Here is a 21,222-nt window from a genome sequence, read left to right as displayed (position 1 = left end):
CAGAGATCGTTTCCGCACCGAGTCTATTGCTGCGCTGCAAGCGCTGAATTAAAGTAACAGCGCATTGTTTGCCGTAAATATGAACATGGATTGACACGAAAATTACACCATAAATGCATATTATTAAAGTCTACTGGGTTTCACAGTTAACACATAGCTTTTTGGCTAGGTTTAAAGGGAAATAGCACTTTTAGATAAACAAGGCAATAATAGATGGCACTTGTGGAGGTAGGAAAAAGTTCTTTATGAACCACATGATTGCTTGTAATAAAGATTCCAATGCAAAAGGAAAGGCAGTAGAGCTGACTGTTTCTGTCAATGGTAAGTTTGTGATAACGTAAGAAAAGTAGTTTAAATGTTTTACCAAACCCCTAGTTTTTGACAATATCTCTGGAATTTGACGCACCCCAGCAAGGGGAGGTTATCAATGGGCAAACAGCACTTTGCCTGTTACGTCGTTTGGGCTGTCTTGTTGAGCACGGGGACACTGAGAACATTATATTTCACACACTTTAAGCTCTTTTATTTTCCAAATGTATGCTAATAGGATTAATCTAACGAATTGTTCAGTTTGTAATGCGTACCGAACCGAAAGCCTCGTACCGAACTGTTCAATACGAATACGCCTATCGTTACACCCCTATTAATTAGTAATTTATTAATAGTTATTTACATTAATTGTATTTAATCTGCCAATACAGATAGTATATCATTGCTAACTCTGTGAGTTTATATATAGATCCATTTTGATGGCTGGAGTGAGGAGTATGATTTTTGGCTAGATGCTGATAGCCCAGATCTGCACCCAGTAGGCTGGTGTCAGAAGACAGGTCATCCTCTACAACACCCCAACGGTAACATACTGTTCGACACATTTATATACAGTGTTTCCACACATGGCCCTACCAGACTCATAATCAAACTCGTAATTATAACTATATCAGGTCCCAGAGATTCTCCAGTGCCTCCAGGACAAGGCTGCCCAACCCCAGGATGCAACGGAGTCGGACATATTAGAGGACCTCGGTATGGGACACATTACACGTAAGTTATACACATACTGTTGCAAATACAACCCATAATGTTCATTTAAATGCAACTGAGTCTCTTTCCCATTTTTAGGGTGGTGAGCTGTCCATACTCGGATGTGAATTTGAATAAGGACGGGCTGGTGCCGGACAGACTGAACGGGGAGAGGCCGGTCACGCTCAGTGGACCTCCGCGCCACCGCCGTGCTGAAACGCTCACTCAGACGCACCCTCCCACACCCAGCGCCAGCACCCCTGAAGCCCCTGACACCACCACAGACGCCTGTCCACCAGCTCGCTCAGTGCGTGAGCACGTTGTGTGAGTGTCATGAGTTACTTACAGTTTTACTTCTCTCTCTCCCTCTCACACACACACTCTCACTCCTCATCTCTTTCTCATTCCTCCTGTACTTCAGGTCTGGCAGTGCTCCCAAATGGGTCAAGCCACCTCAAGTGAAGCAGGAAGGTGACGGGAAAGGTACACATTGATCAGATTTTGTGATATTTTGGCTTAATTTGCATTTATGGATAATCCATAAGCTCTGAGAATGTTGCACATGAAGTCGTGCTCATCTTTTTTGCCTGTATGTGTTAAGTTATTACCTTATTATATTAACTTATATACAATAATTTGAATACACCTCTTCTATAAGCATTTCTTAATTCAAATTAGTTTGATATTTATGGTGGGTATGAAGTCAAACTTACGATATCATAATGAAGAAAAAAGCTTAATTAAAAGAACAAAATTCTTCAAAAGACATTTAGTAGTATCACAGTCTATTATTATTTCTTAGAGCAAAACTGCTTTTCTCCCTTTTGTCCACCAAGTCAGTGTAAGATAACCAGAAAAAACATAAAATAGGAAATTATATCATAGATATGTTGGCCTTCATGGCTGTCAAGGTCAGATAATTTGACCTTTTTGTAACAAGACTGTTAATATGTAAAATATTGTGTTGTGAGTCCTCAAAAACATTCAAAGAATTTCTGTAAACATTTCATTTAACTCATAATGTTTTACAATTATATATATAATATTACTTTTTTGCAGATATTAAGATGAATATGTGTACACTAATTTCAAATAAGAATCAAGACATTTAAACACCATATGAAACAGAGAAGAATACAAAAGTACATTTCTAAGAACTTGCCAAATGTATTTTCAACTAGTAACATTTTCTTTGTTGTGGACACGTTTGCAAACCATGTCACAAATAAAGTCTGTTTGTGTTGTAGATTCTCTTCAGCAGCTCCTGCATGAGTCTGTGTTTTGTGGATGGGAGCCACCGAGGTTTCATCTGTGTTGGGAAAAGCATGGAAAACTCTTGCCTGAAGCTTTAGGCCTCACGGCTAAGAGAGTGGCCAAGTGGAACACAGAAGAGGTGACATTTAAGAATTCTGGAAGAGTTCACCTAAGCTTTTAAAGAGGTCTTCTAAACGTATATATTTTTATTGGGTCTCTTTTGTTGATGTTTTTCTTTCAGGTGGCAAGTTTTGTAAGAGGGCTGCCTGGCTGCAGAGAGCATGCTGCCACCTTTAGGAAAGAGGTAAATGAAAAAAATGTACACTACCATTCAAAAGTTTTGCGTCTGTAAGATTTTTTTAAATATTTCTGAAAGAAGTTTCTTATACTCAATAAGACTGTTAAAACAAAAAACAGTAATATTGTCAAATTCTTGTTACAATTCAAGATTATGGTTTTATATTTTAATGTATTTCAAAATGTAATTTATTCCTGTGATGGCAAAGCTGAATTTTCATCTCCAGTCTTCAGTGTCACATTATCAGAATTCATCAATGCTGATTTAGTACACAAGAAGCATTTCCTCTTATCAATGTTAAAAATAAGTTGTGCTGTTTATTTAGCCATGATACCTTTTTTCAGAATTCTTTGAACATAGAATTTTTAATAACAATTTTAAAGTCTTCAGTGTCACTTGTGATCGATTTATTGCATCTTTGCTGAATAAAAGTGTTAATTTCTTTAAAAAAAATCTTACTTGACCCCAAACTTTTGAATGGTAGTGTATGTTGGACTCATTTAGCACTAACCTGTGAGTGTTCATAGACAAAGTGAATATGTACTGTATTTCAGATAATTGCTTTACTTTTCCCTACAGCAAATCGATGGCGAGGCCTTCTTGCTCCTTACTCAGTCAGACATTGTTAAGATTCTGAGCATCAAGTTGGGACCCGCTCTTAAAATTTATAATTCAATCCTCATGCTGAAGAGCGCAGATGAGGAGTAGACAACTCACAGCAACTGCTGCTCCATCAAACAACATGTCTCGCCCCCACCAACGTGTCCAGCAGACACAAATGTTCAATCATTGGTCTCCTTGTGATTGATGGATATTGACAGAATCAGCCAATTCAACAAACTTTGTGATCAGAAATATCACAGCTCCTAAAGGTTGATATAGATTTGATGTCTCCCTTTCCGACTCTGCACTCGCTCTAAATTAGGACTGATATTCTCTTTTGAAATCAATCATTTGATTCATATTAGACTCCGGGAGGGGGGAGTACACTACACTGAGGCACCTTAAATTGTTGAAAGCTTAAACTGGATTCTTTCATTGTTGATATTTATGTTTTTATGGTTGCTAAAATGACGGCTAATTACGATTGAAATGCACGACAGTGGAGCTTTTATTTGAAATGTAATTTTTTTTTGTAAAAATGCAAAAAGACCTTTGTTTGTAATTGGACACACATCCTAAATAATCCAAATGAGCCTGTTTGAGACCACTAGAGGGCAGCAGGATTGTGTGTGTGAGAGAGAGAGTGAGTGTGAAAGACTTTTGCAAGCATGTGTGAGTGAAATTTTTTTTTATAAATGTGTGCTTGCATCTAATGTCAGGGAATTCTTGCTCTGGGCAAATCTGGAATTGAATGTCTCCGTTTGTATTTACTTCAGATGAAATATTTGATCTTGTAAAATGCACTTGTTAAATTGAAAAAATTGTATAGTGAATTGGACAGTGTGCTGACACCATAGACACTGCAAATAGAGTTAGGAATAGAAATGAGGGGTGAAAGTGTGTGTGTTTTAAGCCTCTGAGACCCTGACATTTTGCATTGTACATGCATTCCTGAATACTGAGACATTTTGTTCTGTCATTCACCGAGCAAAAGCTTTTTGTGCATCTCTGACCTGCTGTATAATAGAGCTGTAATTCTCAACTCTGCTGCAACTGATTTTACATGTTGGAATCACTTTGTTTTCGTGTACTGGTTTGGATTTGCAGTGCTTCTCAAAGTTGTCAGTATACGCACATGCATATGCAGGTTGCAATAGGTTCAGAATAATAGATCCCGTTACGGTTGGAAACTGGAGAAAATTTTGAAAATGGGGGTACAAAAACGAAAACACTGAATAAATATAAATAATAGTCTGCAGATGCATTTGGCTAAGTAATAAATGCATTTGGATGGTGATGGAAAATTAAGATCTGGGGAATCCTCATCACAGTGGTTAGGGTCAAGGATGAGTTTATATCAGATTTTGATTGTTTTCTTTGGTTTATGTGTGTGTTTGTAGATTAAATGTCTCTCTAATCAGACTCTTATGTGTGACTGATTGTGTGTTTGTGAGTTTTTGTTTTTTTTTGGTCCAGTCTCAAATGGATGAATGGATAAATTGAAGGAGAGATTAAATACAGATTTCCAACATAGCTGTTTTGTTTATTTTTTACATAAAAAAATTATTTTAATACATAATTCAATCATATCCCACATGCTTTTATTATACCAAACTGAAATTTTAAAAGGTAACACTAAAAGGTAAAACATACTGTGTTTGAGAGCAAAAATAATCAGATTGTAATTAAAAAAAATAAAAGATTGTTTGAACTTTTGAATTACAAAAATAAATTACCTGATAACAAAACTTTGCACTGTGACTGAATCTTTCTGGTTGTAGTTCTCACGCTTTTCATTACACAACCATAAAAACTAAAAAAACATGAAACTTTTGCTTACATATTTGACACATTGTGTAATAATATATGGTGTAGAGAGTTTTATCAATTATTTTAAGTAGACATTAATAATTTTTTTATTACAATATAAATACTTTTGCTCTCAGACACTTATGTTTGGTTGCATAATAAAAAAACAGAAGTAACTCCACATACTGGGCATATAGCCTACACTACGGAATCTCAAATATTGAACATTCATAAATGCCCAATCTGAAGTCATATGAATAGGAATATATATTCTAATAACTTAATATAATACATAATAACAATCTGAGTCAGTCAGGAAAAGTCTTGAAATGGGCCTAAGTCCTCTGAGACTCTAAGAATAGGTTATTCTGCCCACCGTGGGACCCAGCGGGCTTGCACACATGTTCCCATGACCCTCTAACCACACTCTCTCTCCCTCGCTCACTCTCACGTCACTGGCCGGTTAAAGTAAACGCGCCTCGCCTCGCGCTCGCGATACACGCGTCTGCTAAGGACGGAGATTGATGGATTAGCGCGTCCCCATCATCATGGGAATTAGAGTAGAGTCGCGTATTTGAAACGGACCGTGAACCATGTGTCTCCGGTGGAGGAGAAGCTACTGAGGTGAGTTTAAGGGAGTTTAACTTTAGGTGGTGATGTGTGGACTTAGTATTTCTACAGCACGATCTCTATGGGTATGAAAACAAGTGTACTGAAAACCTGCCACTCTTACTGCGCTTGCGTAATATGTTTGTTTGACACCACAAAGTTTGCTACTGTAAATGTGCATTTTTTCCATGTTAAAACATTTAGCCAATCCCATTGTAATGGGGCAGCTTTAATTAAGCCATTTTCATGTTGATTGCAAAAGTGAAAGTGGCGCTATCATAACATTAGGCCTATTCTGTTTGTTTGAGAATCCAATTAGCCCAGTCTAGAAATATTGACTTAACCAGTTGCATGAGTTTAGGGGCAAACCTTTAATTTTTTTCAAGTAATGTTAACCACTGACTAAATCTGAAACCGCTATTTTAAAAAACCATGGGAAATTATAGAGGGAACCTATGGTGATCTCAATTGACCTTATATGTGACCCTGGAGCACAAACCCAGTCATAAGTAGCATGGTATATTTGTAGCAATAGCCAACAATACATTGTATGATCAAAATTATAGATTATTCTTTCATGCCAAAAATCATTAGGATATTAAGTAAAGATCATGTTCCATGAAGATATTTTGTAAATTTCCTAACGTAAATATATGCAATAATATGCATTGCTAAGAACTTCATTTGGACAACTTTAAAGGCGATTTTCTCAATATTTTGATTTTTTTGCACCCTCAGATTCCACATTTTCAAATTGTTGTATCTAATGTATTGTTGTAATATAATATTTAACCAAATATTGTCCTATCCTAACAAACAATAGCCTACATCAATGGAAAGCTTATTTATTCAGCTTTCAGATGTATATATGATGTATAGAAATGATGATGTGGAGATGATGTGGTCCAGGGTAACATATGAATAAACAGTTTAGTGGAAAAGAAAAATATCAAAATAGTGGTTATCGTTACACAAAATTATGTTGTTCGATTAAAATATGTTTATAAATACCATTCTAACATTTTTGCAGTGCCAATGCAGTGTCATTTACAGATCAGTGCTTATGGTTTAGAATTTGAGTTGGATTTGTTTGTATGTCCTGATTAGAAGCACTGGTAGTTAAAAATAATGATAATTATGGTGGCCGAGAGAGCTCAACGCACTGCAAATGAAAAAAAACACACACACACACACACACACACACACATGTAAATAGAAAAAACACCTGCAAATTAAGAAAACATATTAATCAATTTGGCATCACACACGCTGCAAATGCTCACAACTCAAACAAAAACAGAAACATGCTGCAAATATAAATATATAACATAGTTAATTTTAATTTTGTTGAGGTAATATTGTTGTGGTTTGTGCTACTTGCACGTTTCTGTATATTTGGTTGGGTTGTGAGTATTTGCAGCGCGTTTCTTTGTTTGTATTGTGAGGATTTGCAGTGTGTTTTGTATTTGGTTGTGTTGTGAGTTTGCATTACATGTGCTGTCAAACTAATGAAGATGTTTTCTTAATTTGCTGGTGCTTTTTCTGTTTGCATGTGTTTTCTGAAGTTGCAGTGCGCTGAGCTCTCTCGGACACTGTAAATAATAATAAATTGTATCTTCTTAAGAAATTGGTTACAGCGATTCTGCATCCTGATATCTATTTTCTACAACAACAAAAAAAATGCTACCCATGATTTTAACACAAGATGTGTCAAGAACAAGGTAGGACATTTTTATTGTAGGATGAAAAAAAAAACATATTGTTAATTGCAATTGTGTTTTTTATATACAAAGGTTAAAATAAGAAAACCGACAAAAGTAGACAGACTGCCTTATTGAGCAGAGATGAAACATCAGACAGCATTTGGAAGGAACTGGAAGTACAAAGAACTTAAAAAAAGGATTATACAAGGATTGTCATGGATTAGTTGTCTTGCCCACAAATAAATGCTTCTGAGAAACTAGGATTATTGTAATGATGCATGCTTTCAATATGCAAAAACTCTCAGTATTATCATTTAAAAAGACTATATGTATGATAAATGTTCTATAAAATATTATTTTTATATTTATATAAAACAATTTTATATTTTATATATTTTTTAAATAATACATTTATCAAATAAAATTAAATTATAGTTGCAAGTATGGAGAGGAATTAGCTTATGTGAGAATAACCCACTCACTCTTTACTTTTTAACCAACTACAATTTATATTTAAATCTTCCTTTAGTATTTTGTACCTTTTCAGGGTGATTTTATTGAGTATTTGAAGTTCATTAGCCCATTTTATGCTTTTTTTTAGGAGAATGTCTGAGATAAATGCTCCCACAGAAAAAGTCTCTATAACAGCCCCAGAGTTGGAGACTCCGCCTTTAAGGCCAGATACAGGGCCTGTGATTGGTGGACTGCATTTGCGATCTGCACCAGGGGCTTGTTTGTTGTTTGCGGGTGTTTTGCTGATAGTAGGAATCGGCGTCGCTGTGGGGGGGTATTGGAACAATCAACCCCGCCGACAAACGCCACATCATGTTTCAACTGGACGCACCTCTTCAGAGAAACTGAAGCTGATTGGTCCTGTCATCATGGGGGTGGGGCTTTTTATCTTTATTTGTGCCAACACAATTCTCTATGAAAATCGTGACCGAGAACAACGTCATAAGCGAGACCAACATAAAGACAACCAGGAGATCCTACCACTGGTACAAACTCAAAGGAACAATCATTCAAAACGGTTCTCACAAACAGAAACGAACACCAACACGCATACATTGGACTTGTCTGAACTCAACATCCATTGCTTAGAGGAAGGGGCCGGAATCCCCACCCTAAAGTGTTCTTCGCCATCCTCTGGCTCATGTAGCTCCAGTCAAGTGAACTTGGAAACCGGATCACCCCTCCGAGATCGCAGAAACATGGAAAGATTGGCCTTGCCTGTCATTAAAGTCAATGACTGTCTGCTTGGCTCCTCAGACCCAGTGCCTCCACCTCTCCCTGATCGGACATACCGGAACAAGATGGGAGTGGAAAATATAGCAAATGTGGAGCTAACACAAGTGAATCTTGCAGATTCATCTCTAATGATATTGAACAAAGAAGAGCCAAAGGATCGGTAGACTTTACCGCCTGCAGTCCACACTAAGGTCCACATAGTGAATATATTGAATATATTCAAGCCAAAAGATGTTAGGGTTGAGTATAGAACAGATTTCTCTATTTGATTCGATTCTGATTCATTTGGGTGTATTTCCGTTATAATGTCCAATTTGCTTACAGTTCTTTCTTTGCTAATGCTGTGATTATATAGTGTTTCAGATGGATTCAAGCTAATCTTTTTGAACCCACTTATTTGCATGAATCAGCTTCACTGGTCACGCTGTATGTTTTTGATTCACCAAAAAGAACTGACTCATAAGAGTCATTTGTTCGTGAATGGCCACGTATATCTGTTTATACAAGGAGTCATTTTATGTTGTCATATTGCTGTACTAGGGCTGGACGATATGGCCAAAATTTATATCACGACGCGTTTTGATTTTGAAACGTGCAGTGCTCATGTTTATTCAACGAAGTCAAACGCCACAAATAAATCAATGTATGGGAAACACTGGTAATGTATATCAAAATATCGGAAATGCGTTTAAAAATCATATCACCGTTATTGAAAAAAATTATATCGCGATACATATTGATATTGAATTATTGTCCAGCCCTATGCTGTACAGTCTTTTTTATTACATCACAGTATACAGAACTCCCATTTAGCTTAACCATTTAGGTTAACCCTTAGCTTAGGGTTTTCTGACAGAAATAGTTGATATTCATGTAAGTGGATGAATACATAGAGATTTGTTTTTTTTAAGGTTTTGAATGAATCTTACTTTGTATTGTCACTTGATTCTGGTGTCTTTTTTATATAGTTGCTTTGTTTTGTTTGAATAATGGATTGTTACCTGACTTGTGAGAGTTGCGTAAGGCTTTGTAGATTTTTGTTCATGTGAATTTTAAGTAATCAATTATATATGATCCTATTTTTTCATGTGGTGCCACCCACACAAGCCCAAAAGAATAGAGACTGTGCTATGTGTCATTGTGTTTGTAGTGCTGGTCTTTATAGTTCACATAAATGTCAGAGCAAAAATGAAAGGCGGCCACCTGTGATACACACATGTGCATGCATACAGCTTCTCCTTCTCCTGTCTTAACTGTTCTGCATCCAACATGCTCAAATTCTTAGAGACTGAAAGACAAGCTTTAAGCAGTTGCAGTCACATGCAGTCATACAGTAGCAAGTAATCCTCTATTTTGATTAGTTTGGGTTAATCCTGAACTATGCTATTGCTGCAAAACCAGTACAGCTATCTGATACCCAGCAAAAGTAATGTGGATTAAATTTGCTTTAACAGTTCACTATACACTAAGGAATGAGGGTTTATCTGGTCTAGTGAGCCCCTGCTGATGAAAGTTGTAACTAAATTTTTTCCCTTAGTAATTTTGTCTTGTTTTACAGCTAAATATCTAAAAAAAAAAAACTGAAAACAAGATAAATTAACTTATAAATTGAAAAGTACAGTTGTTTAAAATAAGAATTGTTTCCAGAGATTCTGAAATTAATTTTTCTTAAGTTAATTCTCAAAATAAACACACCTCAAATTTGGCAGTGCATATGACAGCTTTTATTCCTTTTGAATATAACTGAATTGGTGTAAGCAGTTAAAATAAACCAAATGTAAGCCTGAGATGAGATTTTTTAGTCTGAAGGTCTACACAAATTAAGTGATGCTTTTGACATACTGTTGTGGACATGATTACCAGTGTATAAGGAAACATCTACCATCAACAATGTTAAATTAGATTGATAAAATATAAGAAAAATGCAAAACAGAATTACATTCTACTGTATAAAACATGCAAAGCACATTTTTCAACATATTCACATCCTTGAATGTTTCAGCAGGGATTATATGTAAGTGCATAGATATCATAAATTTAAGCTGTTAGAATTCACACATATATTATCTCTTGAGAGCGAAACAAGACTGTTTTTCCATCTTCTTCAATCTGCAAAAGGAGATGTTACAGTCAGTATGGGTTTACAGACTCTTTTCTTTAGCTTAAACACATTCCTTGGAATAATAAAGCTGTATGATACTGGACACATTCCTAAGTTACTCTCACATCTAGATACTGTAGATGAGTGATTCTCAACCTTTTCAACACCAAGGCCCCCCTTTGTCCAAGACAATATTCAAAGGCCCTCCAATCTACTGTAAGCTGATATGTAAGCCTGTACTTCTATTATAACTAAATAAACTCAAAATATAATATCAGTTTAATGTGGTACATCTCTACTTTTAGTGTTTTTAACATTTTAGTTAGGATTCTGTTAATTTGACTAAACTCTAAATAAATGTAAGACCTATTGGGGCTCCCTGGTTGAGAACCACTGATGTAGATTGTTTGTTAATGTATGTAACTTACTAAGCCCATTCTCACGAGTATCTCTTCGTTGGCATGTGGGAACTGAGCTTTGGAAGTAGGCGAGTATGATGAGAGACGTCTGTCCCATTCAGTGGGTCCGAAATCTAGCTTGACCTCCATAAAGCCACGCTTAAGTTCAGAAATGCTGGCATAGTGCTTCAAAATCATCTCATGGGACACATCAAAATCCTAAAAAGAGTATATATTGGAAGGATTGATTAGACTAGACAAGCCTTCTTAAATCCTTAGCGTAAGAACCAATATACATTTCACACACCTCCAGCATCAGAATGCTGTGACGAATATAGATGCTCTCTCCTTCACTTCTCCTTGTCTACAAAAACACAAGACTGTGGATTAATATGCTTTGGATAAGAAGGAACATGACAAAAATGATAGAAACAGATGAGTATCTCACCTTCCTCATGAGCACCGACTCAGTTGCAGATTGCTAATATAGAGAAAGATCATTTTAGACGATTGAAACTTGTGGAACTTTGACATATTGCTCTTGTGTGTATGTGCAGTTTGTATGTGTGTGTTTGTAACCTCAGACTCCAGTGTGATGTTCCATAGGTCTTTAGTCCTCTCCTGATAGGTTTTTGTAATGGACACAGGTTGTGCGGTCGGAGTGGAGGTGAGTGGTTGGTCAGCTGGGATCTGTGGGCGGGGTTTGGGCGGAGCCACTGGGGAAATAACAGGTGTGGGAACTAGAGACAGAAGAAGAAATATTCAAGAAGACATGGTAACAGATGGACTGACGTTAGAGAATATTCATTTCTGATGTCTTGTGTGATTCATACCGTAATCTTTAGGGGAGATGACCATAAGTGTGAACCAGCCGTCCTCCGCTTCTGTCTGCAGTTGTACTGGTTTTTTCTCTGGTACAGATGGTGTTTTTGTTCTTTCCTCTATTTTTATCTGCCTCCTACTCTCTTCTTCCCTTCTCCTCTTCTCTTCCTCAGCCCTCCTGTCCACTTTAAGGACATCTGCAACAACTTTAAAGAGAGTAGAGAATAAGAATTTGTTGACAAAGACTGCCAGTTGTGTGATCATGTAATCTATCCCACTTATATGTTGTTACTTTGTATATTCACAAAAAATATATATTTGGGGTTTAGTAAGATTTTTTTTTTTTAGAAAATAATAATTATATTATTCAGCAAGGACACATTAAATTGATCAAAAATGGCAAAAGACTTTTACATTGTTACAATTTTACATTCTTTTCCCACAAGAATAATAAGCAACTGTTTTCAACATTGATAATAATAAATGATTTTTGAGCATCATATTTCTATATTAGAATGATTTCTGAAGGATCATTTGACACTGAAGACTGGAGTAATGGTTGTAATGACATTTAAAAATTATATTAAAATAGTAAAAAAAAAAGAGTAATCGTAGTATTCCACAATATTACTGTTTTTACTGTATGTTTGACTTTAGTGAGCATAAAACAATCTTACTGACCACAAACATTTGATCAGTAGTGTATATTTAAAAATATATAAATATATCAAATGTGTACATACCTGTTTCTTTTGGTGAAACATCAAAAAGAATGAACCAGTCGTCATCTTTTTCAATCTGAGGCTGTGCTTCTGTCTTCACAGTAACAGCTGGTTGAGCTCTTCTTAATTCCAGCTCCTGTTTTCGCTTTTCTAGTTCTCTTAGTCTCTTCTCCTCCTCCTCTCTCACTCTCATCTGCTGCTGTCTCACTCTTCTGTCTTCCTGTTCTTTCATCCTGCGCTCTTCAGTAGCCACTGCAACTGTAGATCAAACGTATAAAGGTTTTACTAATTATAATATGTCTTTCACCTGAAGCAAATCAGACATGCAGCTCTTGTAATCACCTGAAGGGACGCTCCTCATCTCAGGAGGTGCTGCATCCAAAAGCTCAAACCAGTCATCGTCAACTTCCCGAACCCCGACAGGAATCATCTGCGGAACAACGTCAGCTCTCTCTCTGTGTTCATCAATGATCACTCTCTTTTCTTCAGTGATCAGTCTTTTCTCTCTCATCTGCTCATCCACCACTCTCTGAACTCTCTGGTCTTTGATGGGTTCACGGACCTCAAAATCTCTGCCTCTGACATCTGAAAGAAGCACAGGAAACACTGGGGTTTGCATCATGAGAAGCTTGTGAAATGATTTGTACCCTAAATTTATTTAAAACACGTAAAACTTGCATTTATGAGAAGCATGTATTAATGATTCTTAGTAGTCCTGAGTAAAAACATTTTAATTATACAGTTTACAGTAAAGTTGTATATGTCAGTTTTAACACATAAGGTATCATGATTGTTTTAATATTCTTTGTTAAATATTCTGGTATACAATGATAAAATGTATTAGTAAGTGGTTTTTAAGCCAATTCAATCCAGTCATTTGTATTTTTGTTGCTGTATGTTTGTGATAGTGTTTAGGCATGTGTGTTTCTGTACCTGATGGGAAACTCTTCTGCTCATAAGGAACTTTGTCAAAAAGCTGAAGCCAGTCATCATCAAAGTCTCTGGGCATGACTGGAAACTGTGGGGTTTGTATGATGCTTGTCCTCTTCTTCTCTGGAACTATTATTTGTTCTTTAGTGCTCACGGTCATCACCTCAATCACTTGCTCCTCTGTTCTCACTCTGCTCTGAATCACCTCCTCTTTGGTCTCCTCATACAGCTCAACAGTTGGAGCTTGCAGCTGTGGATACACCAAGGGCTCTGCAACAAATCAAACCCATGATGCGTGTTAAGATATGTGTGTTTATGTTTGTGTGTGTGTTCTTGACTGTGGTTGTGTGTAAGTGTTTGTACCTGATTCTTTAGGAGAAACGTCAAAAATGATGAACCAGTCGTCCTCCACGTCTCTTTGAGGTTGAGCTGTCCTCGGCTCAAGAATAACTGGCTGTGGCCTCCTATCTTCCACTGTCACCCGCTCCTGTTTCATTCTCTGCACCTCCTCTGTTCTCACTCTGCTCTGAATAACTTCCTCTCTGATCTCCTCATACAGGTTTGCAGTTGGACTTTGTAGATTTGAAAGAGTCAAGGGCACTGAAACGTATGATTTATGTATGATAAATGATAAATGTATGATTTATGGTTTGATTTGTGTGATTGTGCATAATGTGAATGACTGTAACTGTGTTGCATGGAATTTAATTATAAATGCATTTTTTTCCCCTTTCATTTCCTGAACTGGAATTCAATTTGGACACAGAATTTGAATTAAAGTGAAACTGAAATGGAATGAAATTCAAAGTAATTCATGTAAATATTTAATAATATACTTAAAATTTCCCAAAACATTATATTGAGTTTTAATTCATTTTAATTCAGAAATTCGTAAAATTTCATTTTTATGAATTATGGTTTCTGAAGAATAATCAGAATTCACTGAAGACTGGCGTAATGGCTGCTTTGCCATCATATGAAGAATAATTTACATTTAAAAATATATTAAAATAGTTATTTTAAAATATTACTGTTTTTACTGTATAGGCCTGCTTAAGTAGATGCAGCCTTGGTGAGCAAGGTGACTTCTTTTAAAAACAAATATGTACAGCACAGCATATTTTAATGTATATATTTTTATAAGGTTAAACAACATGGTGGACATTTAGTTATACTTTGTGTCAAAAACAAAATCTTTAGAATGCTATGTTAATTGTTTTGACAGTGTATTTGACTTACTGAGAAATAAGTCTTCATATCAGGGAAAATAGGCATAATTATTATGTTAGTCTAATACAGCTGTGTTTCTTTTCAATTCCGTAAATTCCTCTTTCTGTCACTTAAATTCACCTTACTTTGAGTCATGGCCAGTTCAGTTACAATAGTGTTTGTACCTGATCCTTCAGGAGAAACATCAAAAATGATGAACCAGTCATCCTCCACGTCTCTTTGAGGTTGTGTTGTCTTCTGCTCCAGAATAACGGTCTGTGGTCTCCCATAATCCACTGTCACCTGCTCCTGTTGTTTTATTTGCTCTGTTCTCACTCTTCCCTGGATCACCTCCTCTCTGGTCTCCTCATACAGCTCAACAGAGGGCACTGAAACAAACACAATCCATCATGCATATACTAATTTGTGAGTTTTACACGAGCGTGTGATTATGGTTGTGTGTGAGTGTGTGTACCTGATCTTTTAGGAGAACCATCCAAAACAACAAACCAGTCATCCTCTTTGTCTATTTGAGGCTCTGCTGCTCTCTGCTCAAGAACAAATGGCTGTAGTCTCCTATAATCCACTGTCACCTGCTCCTCTTGTTCTTTCTGGACCTCCTCTGTTTTCACTCTGCTCTGAATCACCTCCTCTCTTGTCTGTGTTTTTGTCTTCTCGGGTGTCACCAACTCTTGCTGTATTTTTCTTTCTACCTCTCTCTTCTCTTCTTCACGCTGATCTTCTTCAGGAGTGTATCTGCTCACATCTGGTTACAGAAACTCATTTTAGTGGTTGAAATTTGTTGAGAAGTAGGCTATTTTAAAATCCTATTTATGCATGTTTCTAGTGTTATAAAGAGCGGTCAGGAAGAACACATTTGCTCAGCTACTCGCAGGGAAACAGATGCAACTTATAAGGAATAATGTAGACAGTCACTAAATGGACATGAAATATTAATTTCAACTTTATCTTTTAATAATAAAAATAAATAAAACTGATTATTCACTTTTTAATATAAATGAGCTTTTTTATTAAAATAATAATTTTCTTAGCTTTCACTTAGAAAAACTATAACGATATAGCAGTTTTGAAAAAGATTTCAACGATTCCGCTGTCATTATCATTACAGTTGTGGTGCAGTTCACTATTCTCATTGTAGGCTATTATAATGATTATTCAAACTTTTTTGCTATAGTTATCTTTCTTTGTGCGAACGGGCCTAAAGACCCTACTATGAGTATGCGTTTCCAAATTCAGGAGTCCACAGTGTGATAAGAGATACATGAAAGTAGTTATTTTAGTTGGACGATGGTAAATATAATATATCTGACCGCTAGCTGGCGCAAAAAAGAATAAGGTATTTCAGAGAGCCGTGTAATAAAAGGTAAAGGTTTTTCATAGATACCTTGAAGGGAGCGCGATATTTCCATGGTTTTTGGAAGCACATCAAATAGAATGTACCAATCGTCATCTTTTTTCATTGGTTGGGGAATATACACTATCTGTTGCAACTCTTCTTGAACTCCTCCTGAAAAAATGTGATGTATGACATTCTCAGTTTTCACCTGAGGCATTTCAATTAACTTTGAAACTTAAAGCATTTCAAGCATTTGATGAAAAGCAATGAACACAATTTCTGGTGAGAGATGCACAGCTGATCACATGACATACCTGTGGCGGTAGCAGTGAGCATCAGTGGCCTGCGATCTAGTAAAATGTACCAATCATCTTTCTCCGCTTGTTGAAGCTCCTCCTTCTCAACTTGCTGCAACCTTTGCTTCAAACTTTCCACTTCCTGTAATCCAAACCGTAGCTCTTCCACCTCAACTAGCTTTTGCTTGATAGCGTCCACCTCTTCTAGTCTCTGTTCCATGATTTCCAATCTCTCAAAAGTGTCCTCAGATCCCAATGTCTTATTTTCAGTGACTATTACACGTCTTTCCACCAGCTCCACCCTCTCTATCTTTTTGTCTACAGCTTCTTGTGATTCCACCAAAGAGTTGACTTCCTGTGTCCACTGTTTAGTGATTACTACCCTTTGTATTCTTTCTCCATTGACTTCTAGTACTTCTTCCTTTAGTGTCTCCTTTAGCGGTTTCATGATTTCCTGTTTTAATTCAAAATCAGGAAGTTCTTTCTCAATAATGTCAGACCCCTCCTGGACAACCTGAATTTTATATGAATGTTTTATCACAAGCTCATCGGTGAGCGTCTCCTCTAACCCCTCCATAACTTCCACATCTTCTCTCCGTTCTTCAGTCAGTAAAACTGGAACAAAATGAACCAAAATCACCAATCACAGCTCTTTCCTTGAGGGAATGTCAAGTTTTAATGGAAACTAAAATATTTATTTATGCACATCAGTCCAGTGGGACTTGGACATTTCTTCAGGAGTGTTTTGGAAAATGTCAGCCCAGCTTGCCCTTTTATCCTTATGTCAACAAATTTACCAGGTGGCTTGACTTTTTGGTATGTGGTGAAGTGAGAAAGCCTAAGTTAGATTCAAGCTCCAGAAATTGCATAAAGCCTATACCAAAATATATGGAAAATTAGAATCAACAGGTTTCAAATATGTTAATTATCTATCTATCTATCTATCTATCATCAGAGTCTGTGCCCTTCTATAATGTACACAGTGGTCTTTTGGTAGCGGTAAAAAGACTTACATGGGCTGCCGTCAAGGAGAACACACCAGTCGTCTGGCTGATGCTTCCACTCCTGCAACTTCTCATTTTCTAGCATGACATCATCTGTACAGGATGTTTACAGTTCATCAGAAAATATTTTTTTTATATTTTCAAAAAGAAAGAGAAGGGAAAAGACAAGACCAAAAATTCTATAATGCAAATGACTGTGTGTGTTTGAACACATGAATTATTAATTAAAATAAATTAAAGTATGTGTTTGACATGAGATCAAATGTATTTGTTGTCAAATGACAAGAGCAAATAAAAAAATTCTGCCTATTTATTTACTATACTCTGCTCATAAAAATGACATATTTATAAGGCAGTCAGTTTTTTTTTCATTTAGATTATTATTTTAATTACTACTTCAATAATTTTAATATGCCTCACCTGATGTAGAAATGCGCCATTTATCTGGACCATAGACCAGGAACCAGTCATCCAACTCTGTTCGAACTGGTTGTTTTAAAATATCAAGAATTTCTTTGTTTCCTGAAAATAGATATACCATTTACCTTTGTCCAACTAAAACTACTTGCATTTAATTAGTTAATCAGATAGATAGATAGATAGATAGATGCCTTTTCTCTTGATGATAAAACGTGTGAATCGTGGAGGAGCCCGGGTGATGTTGCCGCAGGCTTCCAGACACTCAGACTGAGTGCGTCCATGGAAACGGAACCTTGAACCCAAGGTCAGGAGCCTTTTTGTTTTTGTGTCTTGAAGTCTATTTCTGAGAAACACATTCAGAGGTATGGTCTTAAGTCATGTTTCTGAGCATGTTTTTACTGTGTGTAATTCTTTCGAATACTGTATTTGCATATATTTCACTGGAGCGCCCCCTTGTGTTTCTAATGGTCATATGGATAGATAAAATGCTGCACCTTGTTAAGCCTTGGTTTTGTAATACATATACATGGACGTACCTGAAGAAACTATGATGTTCTACACAGCATTTCCACAGTTGTTTGCAGGCTCGGTAGCTGGCCAAACTGAAGCTGATGGCACCCTCAAACTCATCCTCCTAAATCAGGTCACATGGAAAAATGTAACCCATATAAACCCGACAAAACTCCTGAGTTTGTCACTACACCAAATGAGTAAAGGAATGCATAATCCAACACTAATGTAGAAAATAAAGAAGTGGTTTATGGAGAATAAAATGAATGTGCATGAATACCTCAGAAGGGCGCATCTTCAGAAGAAAGGTGCTGCGTTTGTGGGAGATTTTAAGAACTCTGGGCCAGAGGAAAATGTTTGTTTTAATCTCATCCTCATATACCATTAGTCCTTCAGAGCAAACACCGAGCATCACATCTGCACCACTGACATCCTATGAACATATCAAACATTACATTAGCCTATATTAAAGACATACACCCAAAAATGAAAATTTTGTCATCATTTATTTACCTTTATATTGTTTCAAGCCCATATGACTTTATTTTACCTTTAAGATGTTCAGAAGCATATTTTTGTTTATACATTGAAAGTCAATAGGGTCCAAAACAACATTGGATCCCACTAACTTTCATTGTATTGACAAAAATGTGAAGACTTTCTTAAAAATGTCTTTTCTGTTCTGCAGAAGACAGAAAGTCGTAAGTGTATAGAAAAAAAAGTCTAATGTTGTTTTGGATCCCACTGACTTTGATTGTATGAACAAAACATTATTTAAAATATCTTATTTTCTATACATTTATATGGGCTAAAAAGACATAAAGGTGAACAAATGATGCCAGAGTTTTCATTTTTGAGATTATCTATTCATGAGATTATCTACTATGAACAATTTCCAAATATTTCCCAAATTTGAGTTCAAGTTGAGTTCACTAAATAAAATTACTTTGGCAGGATGCAGGTCTACTCCATACATGGGGAGCCCCATGGCGTTCTCAAGGAAAAGCATATCTGCCTGGGCAGGACTCATGAATCTGTGTAATAAAAGAAATGTGTGCAGTTGTGTATGTGTTAGAGGACATGTGTGAGTTTGATTGTTGGTACAGGATACCTGTATGTGGAATGCAGCTCCATTATTCTCTCCTCCAACTCTTCACTCTGATTGGGTGCAAGAACAATTTCACTGACATAGTTATTCTGGTGGAGATTTGGGTCATATTCACCAAGTGTTGACTGAACTGTGTATGAACCCAACAGAGCTAGGATGTCTGATGGACAGAGCAGTTGACCAATCACAATATCTTTCCTCAGCTGAAGACACAGGAGATATCTGAGAGAATTTCACAGAACAGTGTGTTCAGTCAACACAGAAAGAAAAACATGCCCAGACGGACAGAACAGAGACGACACTTAAGTGCGAAATGCAAAAGTATGAGGAAACATTAGAAAATAGTGTAAATGAGTGAGATTTCAGTTGAGTGTTGAATATCTCGATGGTTTGTGTCTTATTGTACCTTGTGATGTCTTCAACTAGAATGAAGGGATCAGGCGGGTAAAACTTGATGTTAAAAAAGAATTCAGTTTCTGGACCTGAAACCAACAAATAGGGAACAGATGCAGAGATCAAAACGCAAGAATCTTTACAGACCATTAATGAAATATATGTAAAAAATCACATACTTTTTATCTGTTTTCGGATCTCTTTAGCACAGTCCAGCCATACCTGAATGAATAAACACAGAATGATTACACTTAAAAAAATAAGCTTTTATTGATCAAATATTGAATATAATAGAATCATATGTCAGCCTGAGAAAAAATAAATACCCTGGTACTAGGAGAATCCCACATGAACAGACCATAATAATCCCTCTCCAACAGGTCAAGGTGTTCACAAACTTTATTGAAGAGATCCTGTCCCAGTGCATTTCTCTGTGGAAAGAGAGTATTCAATTAATGTTAATATATATATATATATATATATACCTTATTTATTTATTCATTTATAGTTTTCTTCTTGTAAGCATAAATCTAATTAATTATGATAGATTTCTACTTGAAAAAATAACTATTTGCCATTTGAGTAAAAAAATAAGCTTAATTCATTATTACTATAAGATATTATATTAGGATATTATAAGATATATTATTATAATATCATTATACAGAGAGGTCTTTGTTCAGGTACCTCCAGCTCCCACACAAAGTAGGTGTCGTCTAGGAAATTCACTCGGCACTGCAACATGTCTCAGACTTTTCTCTTCTCTTCTATTTATTCCTCTGGTGGAGTAATTCAGTTGGCTTTGTCCTTTCCTCCACTTTAGGTATCAGGGAATAAGCTACAAAAGTTGAATTCTCTTCAGAACTGCACTTTAGTTCACATTCCTGTTACTGTTTCTATACTGTCGCAGCACACGTCTGTATGAGGCATCATAAGAGGCCCTGCCCTCCTGCACTGTCCCGTTTTGTGATAGTGCTAGGAGTGTTTTAGACAGATATGACCCACCCCTCTCTCTGACACAAACACATATAAATACACGCACATGGCTGTTTACAGTTATGAGTGAGGGAGTCAGTCATCACATGATGAACATTAATTTATTTGTCCATCATGACTGGAGAAAGAGGAGGCAAGGAAGGAGGAATCACTTCCTTGCCTCCGAATAATATAAATGGATTATTTACAGTATTTAATGTGATGTTGCCCGCTCTTTCTGACTGAGATAAACTGATAAGAATGGGTGTGGTAGCGAAAACCTTCATGCGACTCTTTCCTCACGCAACATCTTGTGAGAAAATATGCGCACGGCAATACTGTTTTATATGCCATATGATATGCAGGGCTTGAAGTGACCTTTTAAATAATCCTTTGTTTATATATATATATATATATATATATATATATA

The 21,222-nt window shown here is 36.3% G+C and overlaps 3 protein-coding genes across 6 annotated transcripts in view; 2 read left to right on the top strand and 1 right to left on the bottom strand.

Moving 5' to 3' along the window:
- The window catches only part of LOC107687798 (lethal(3)malignant brain tumor-like protein 4), a 15,974-nt gene extending 11,150 nt beyond the window's left edge, over positions 1 to 4,824 (top strand). For 3 of the 4 annotated variants that reach the window (XM_016485258.1, XM_016485259.1, XM_016485260.1), the window contains 7 exons: positions 740 to 854; positions 945 to 1,044; positions 1,123 to 1,347; positions 1,445 to 1,506; positions 2,271 to 2,416; positions 2,519 to 2,581; positions 3,155 to 4,824. In XM_016485258.1, the coding sequence (XP_016340744.1) occupies positions 740 to 854; positions 945 to 1,044; positions 1,123 to 1,347; positions 1,445 to 1,506; positions 2,271 to 2,416; positions 2,519 to 2,581; positions 3,155 to 3,283 (840 nt within the window). In that variant the 3' untranslated portion in view covers positions 3,284 to 4,824. The remainder of the gene's footprint in view (positions 1 to 739; positions 855 to 944; positions 1,045 to 1,122; positions 1,348 to 1,444; positions 1,507 to 2,270; positions 2,417 to 2,518; positions 2,582 to 3,154) is intronic. The other variant, XM_016485261.1, reaches the window with a different exon arrangement.
- Positions 4,825 to 5,123: 299 nt separating this feature from the next.
- Positions 5,124 to 9,078, top strand: LOC107687802 (uncharacterized). The gene is made up of 2 exons (XM_016485262.1): positions 5,124 to 5,611; positions 7,901 to 9,078. The coding sequence occupies exon 2, from the start codon at positions 7,905 to 7,907 to the stop codon at positions 8,709 to 8,711; it is 807 nt and encodes a 268-aa protein (XP_016340748.1). The 5' UTR covers positions 5,124 to 5,611; positions 7,901 to 7,904; the 3' UTR covers positions 8,712 to 9,078.
- A 1,170-nt stretch (positions 9,079 to 10,248) lies between these two features.
- Positions 10,249 to 20,761, bottom strand: epb41b (erythrocyte membrane protein band 4.1b). The gene is made up of 25 exons (XM_016485263.1): positions 20,505 to 20,761; positions 20,144 to 20,248; positions 19,997 to 20,039; positions 19,831 to 19,906; positions 19,428 to 19,646; positions 19,263 to 19,350; positions 18,597 to 18,749; positions 18,343 to 18,440; positions 17,998 to 18,149; positions 17,807 to 17,908; positions 17,396 to 17,479; positions 16,401 to 16,997; positions 16,135 to 16,257; positions 15,205 to 15,495; positions 14,915 to 15,118; positions 13,884 to 14,120; positions 13,524 to 13,790; positions 12,933 to 13,175; positions 12,612 to 12,848; positions 11,880 to 12,074; positions 11,626 to 11,786; positions 11,495 to 11,527; positions 11,354 to 11,410; positions 11,077 to 11,265; positions 10,249 to 10,656 (listed from the first exon to the last, which is right to left on the bottom strand). Exons 1-25 carry the CDS (start codon positions 20,559 to 20,561, stop codon positions 10,600 to 10,602), a joined length of 4,068 nt encoding a protein of 1,355 aa, XP_016340749.1. The 5' UTR covers positions 20,562 to 20,761; the 3' UTR covers positions 10,249 to 10,599.
- Between the last annotated feature and the right edge of the window lie 461 nt (positions 20,762 to 21,222).

This window comes from Sinocyclocheilus anshuiensis, unplaced genomic scaffold (genome assembly GCF_001515605.1).
Source record: "Sinocyclocheilus anshuiensis isolate Anshui unplaced genomic scaffold, SAMN03320099.WGS_v1.1 scaffold409, whole genome shotgun sequence".
Lineage (NCBI taxonomy): Eukaryota > Metazoa > Chordata > Actinopteri > Cypriniformes > Cyprinidae > Sinocyclocheilus > Sinocyclocheilus anshuiensis.
Note: the sequence above shows the minus strand (reverse complement) of the source record. Positions and strands in the feature narration are given on the sequence as shown.

Coding starts and splice junctions, on each gene's coding strand:
- LOC107687802 (XM_016485262.1), top strand. CDS start 7,905: ATGTCTGAGATAAATGCTCCCACAGAAAAAGTCTCTATAACAGCCCCA.
- epb41b (XM_016485263.1), bottom strand. CDS start 20,561: ATGTTGCAGTGCCGAGTGAATTTCCTAGACGACACCTACTTTGTGTGG. Junction 19,647..19,830: donor CTAGTTGAAGACATCACAAG/GTACAATAAGAC, acceptor AAATTCTCTCAG/ATATCTCCTGTGTCTTCAGC. Junction 12,075..12,611: donor TGTTTCACCAAAAGAAACAG/GTATGTACACAT, acceptor CTCTCTTTAAAG/TTGTTGCAGATGTCCTTAAA.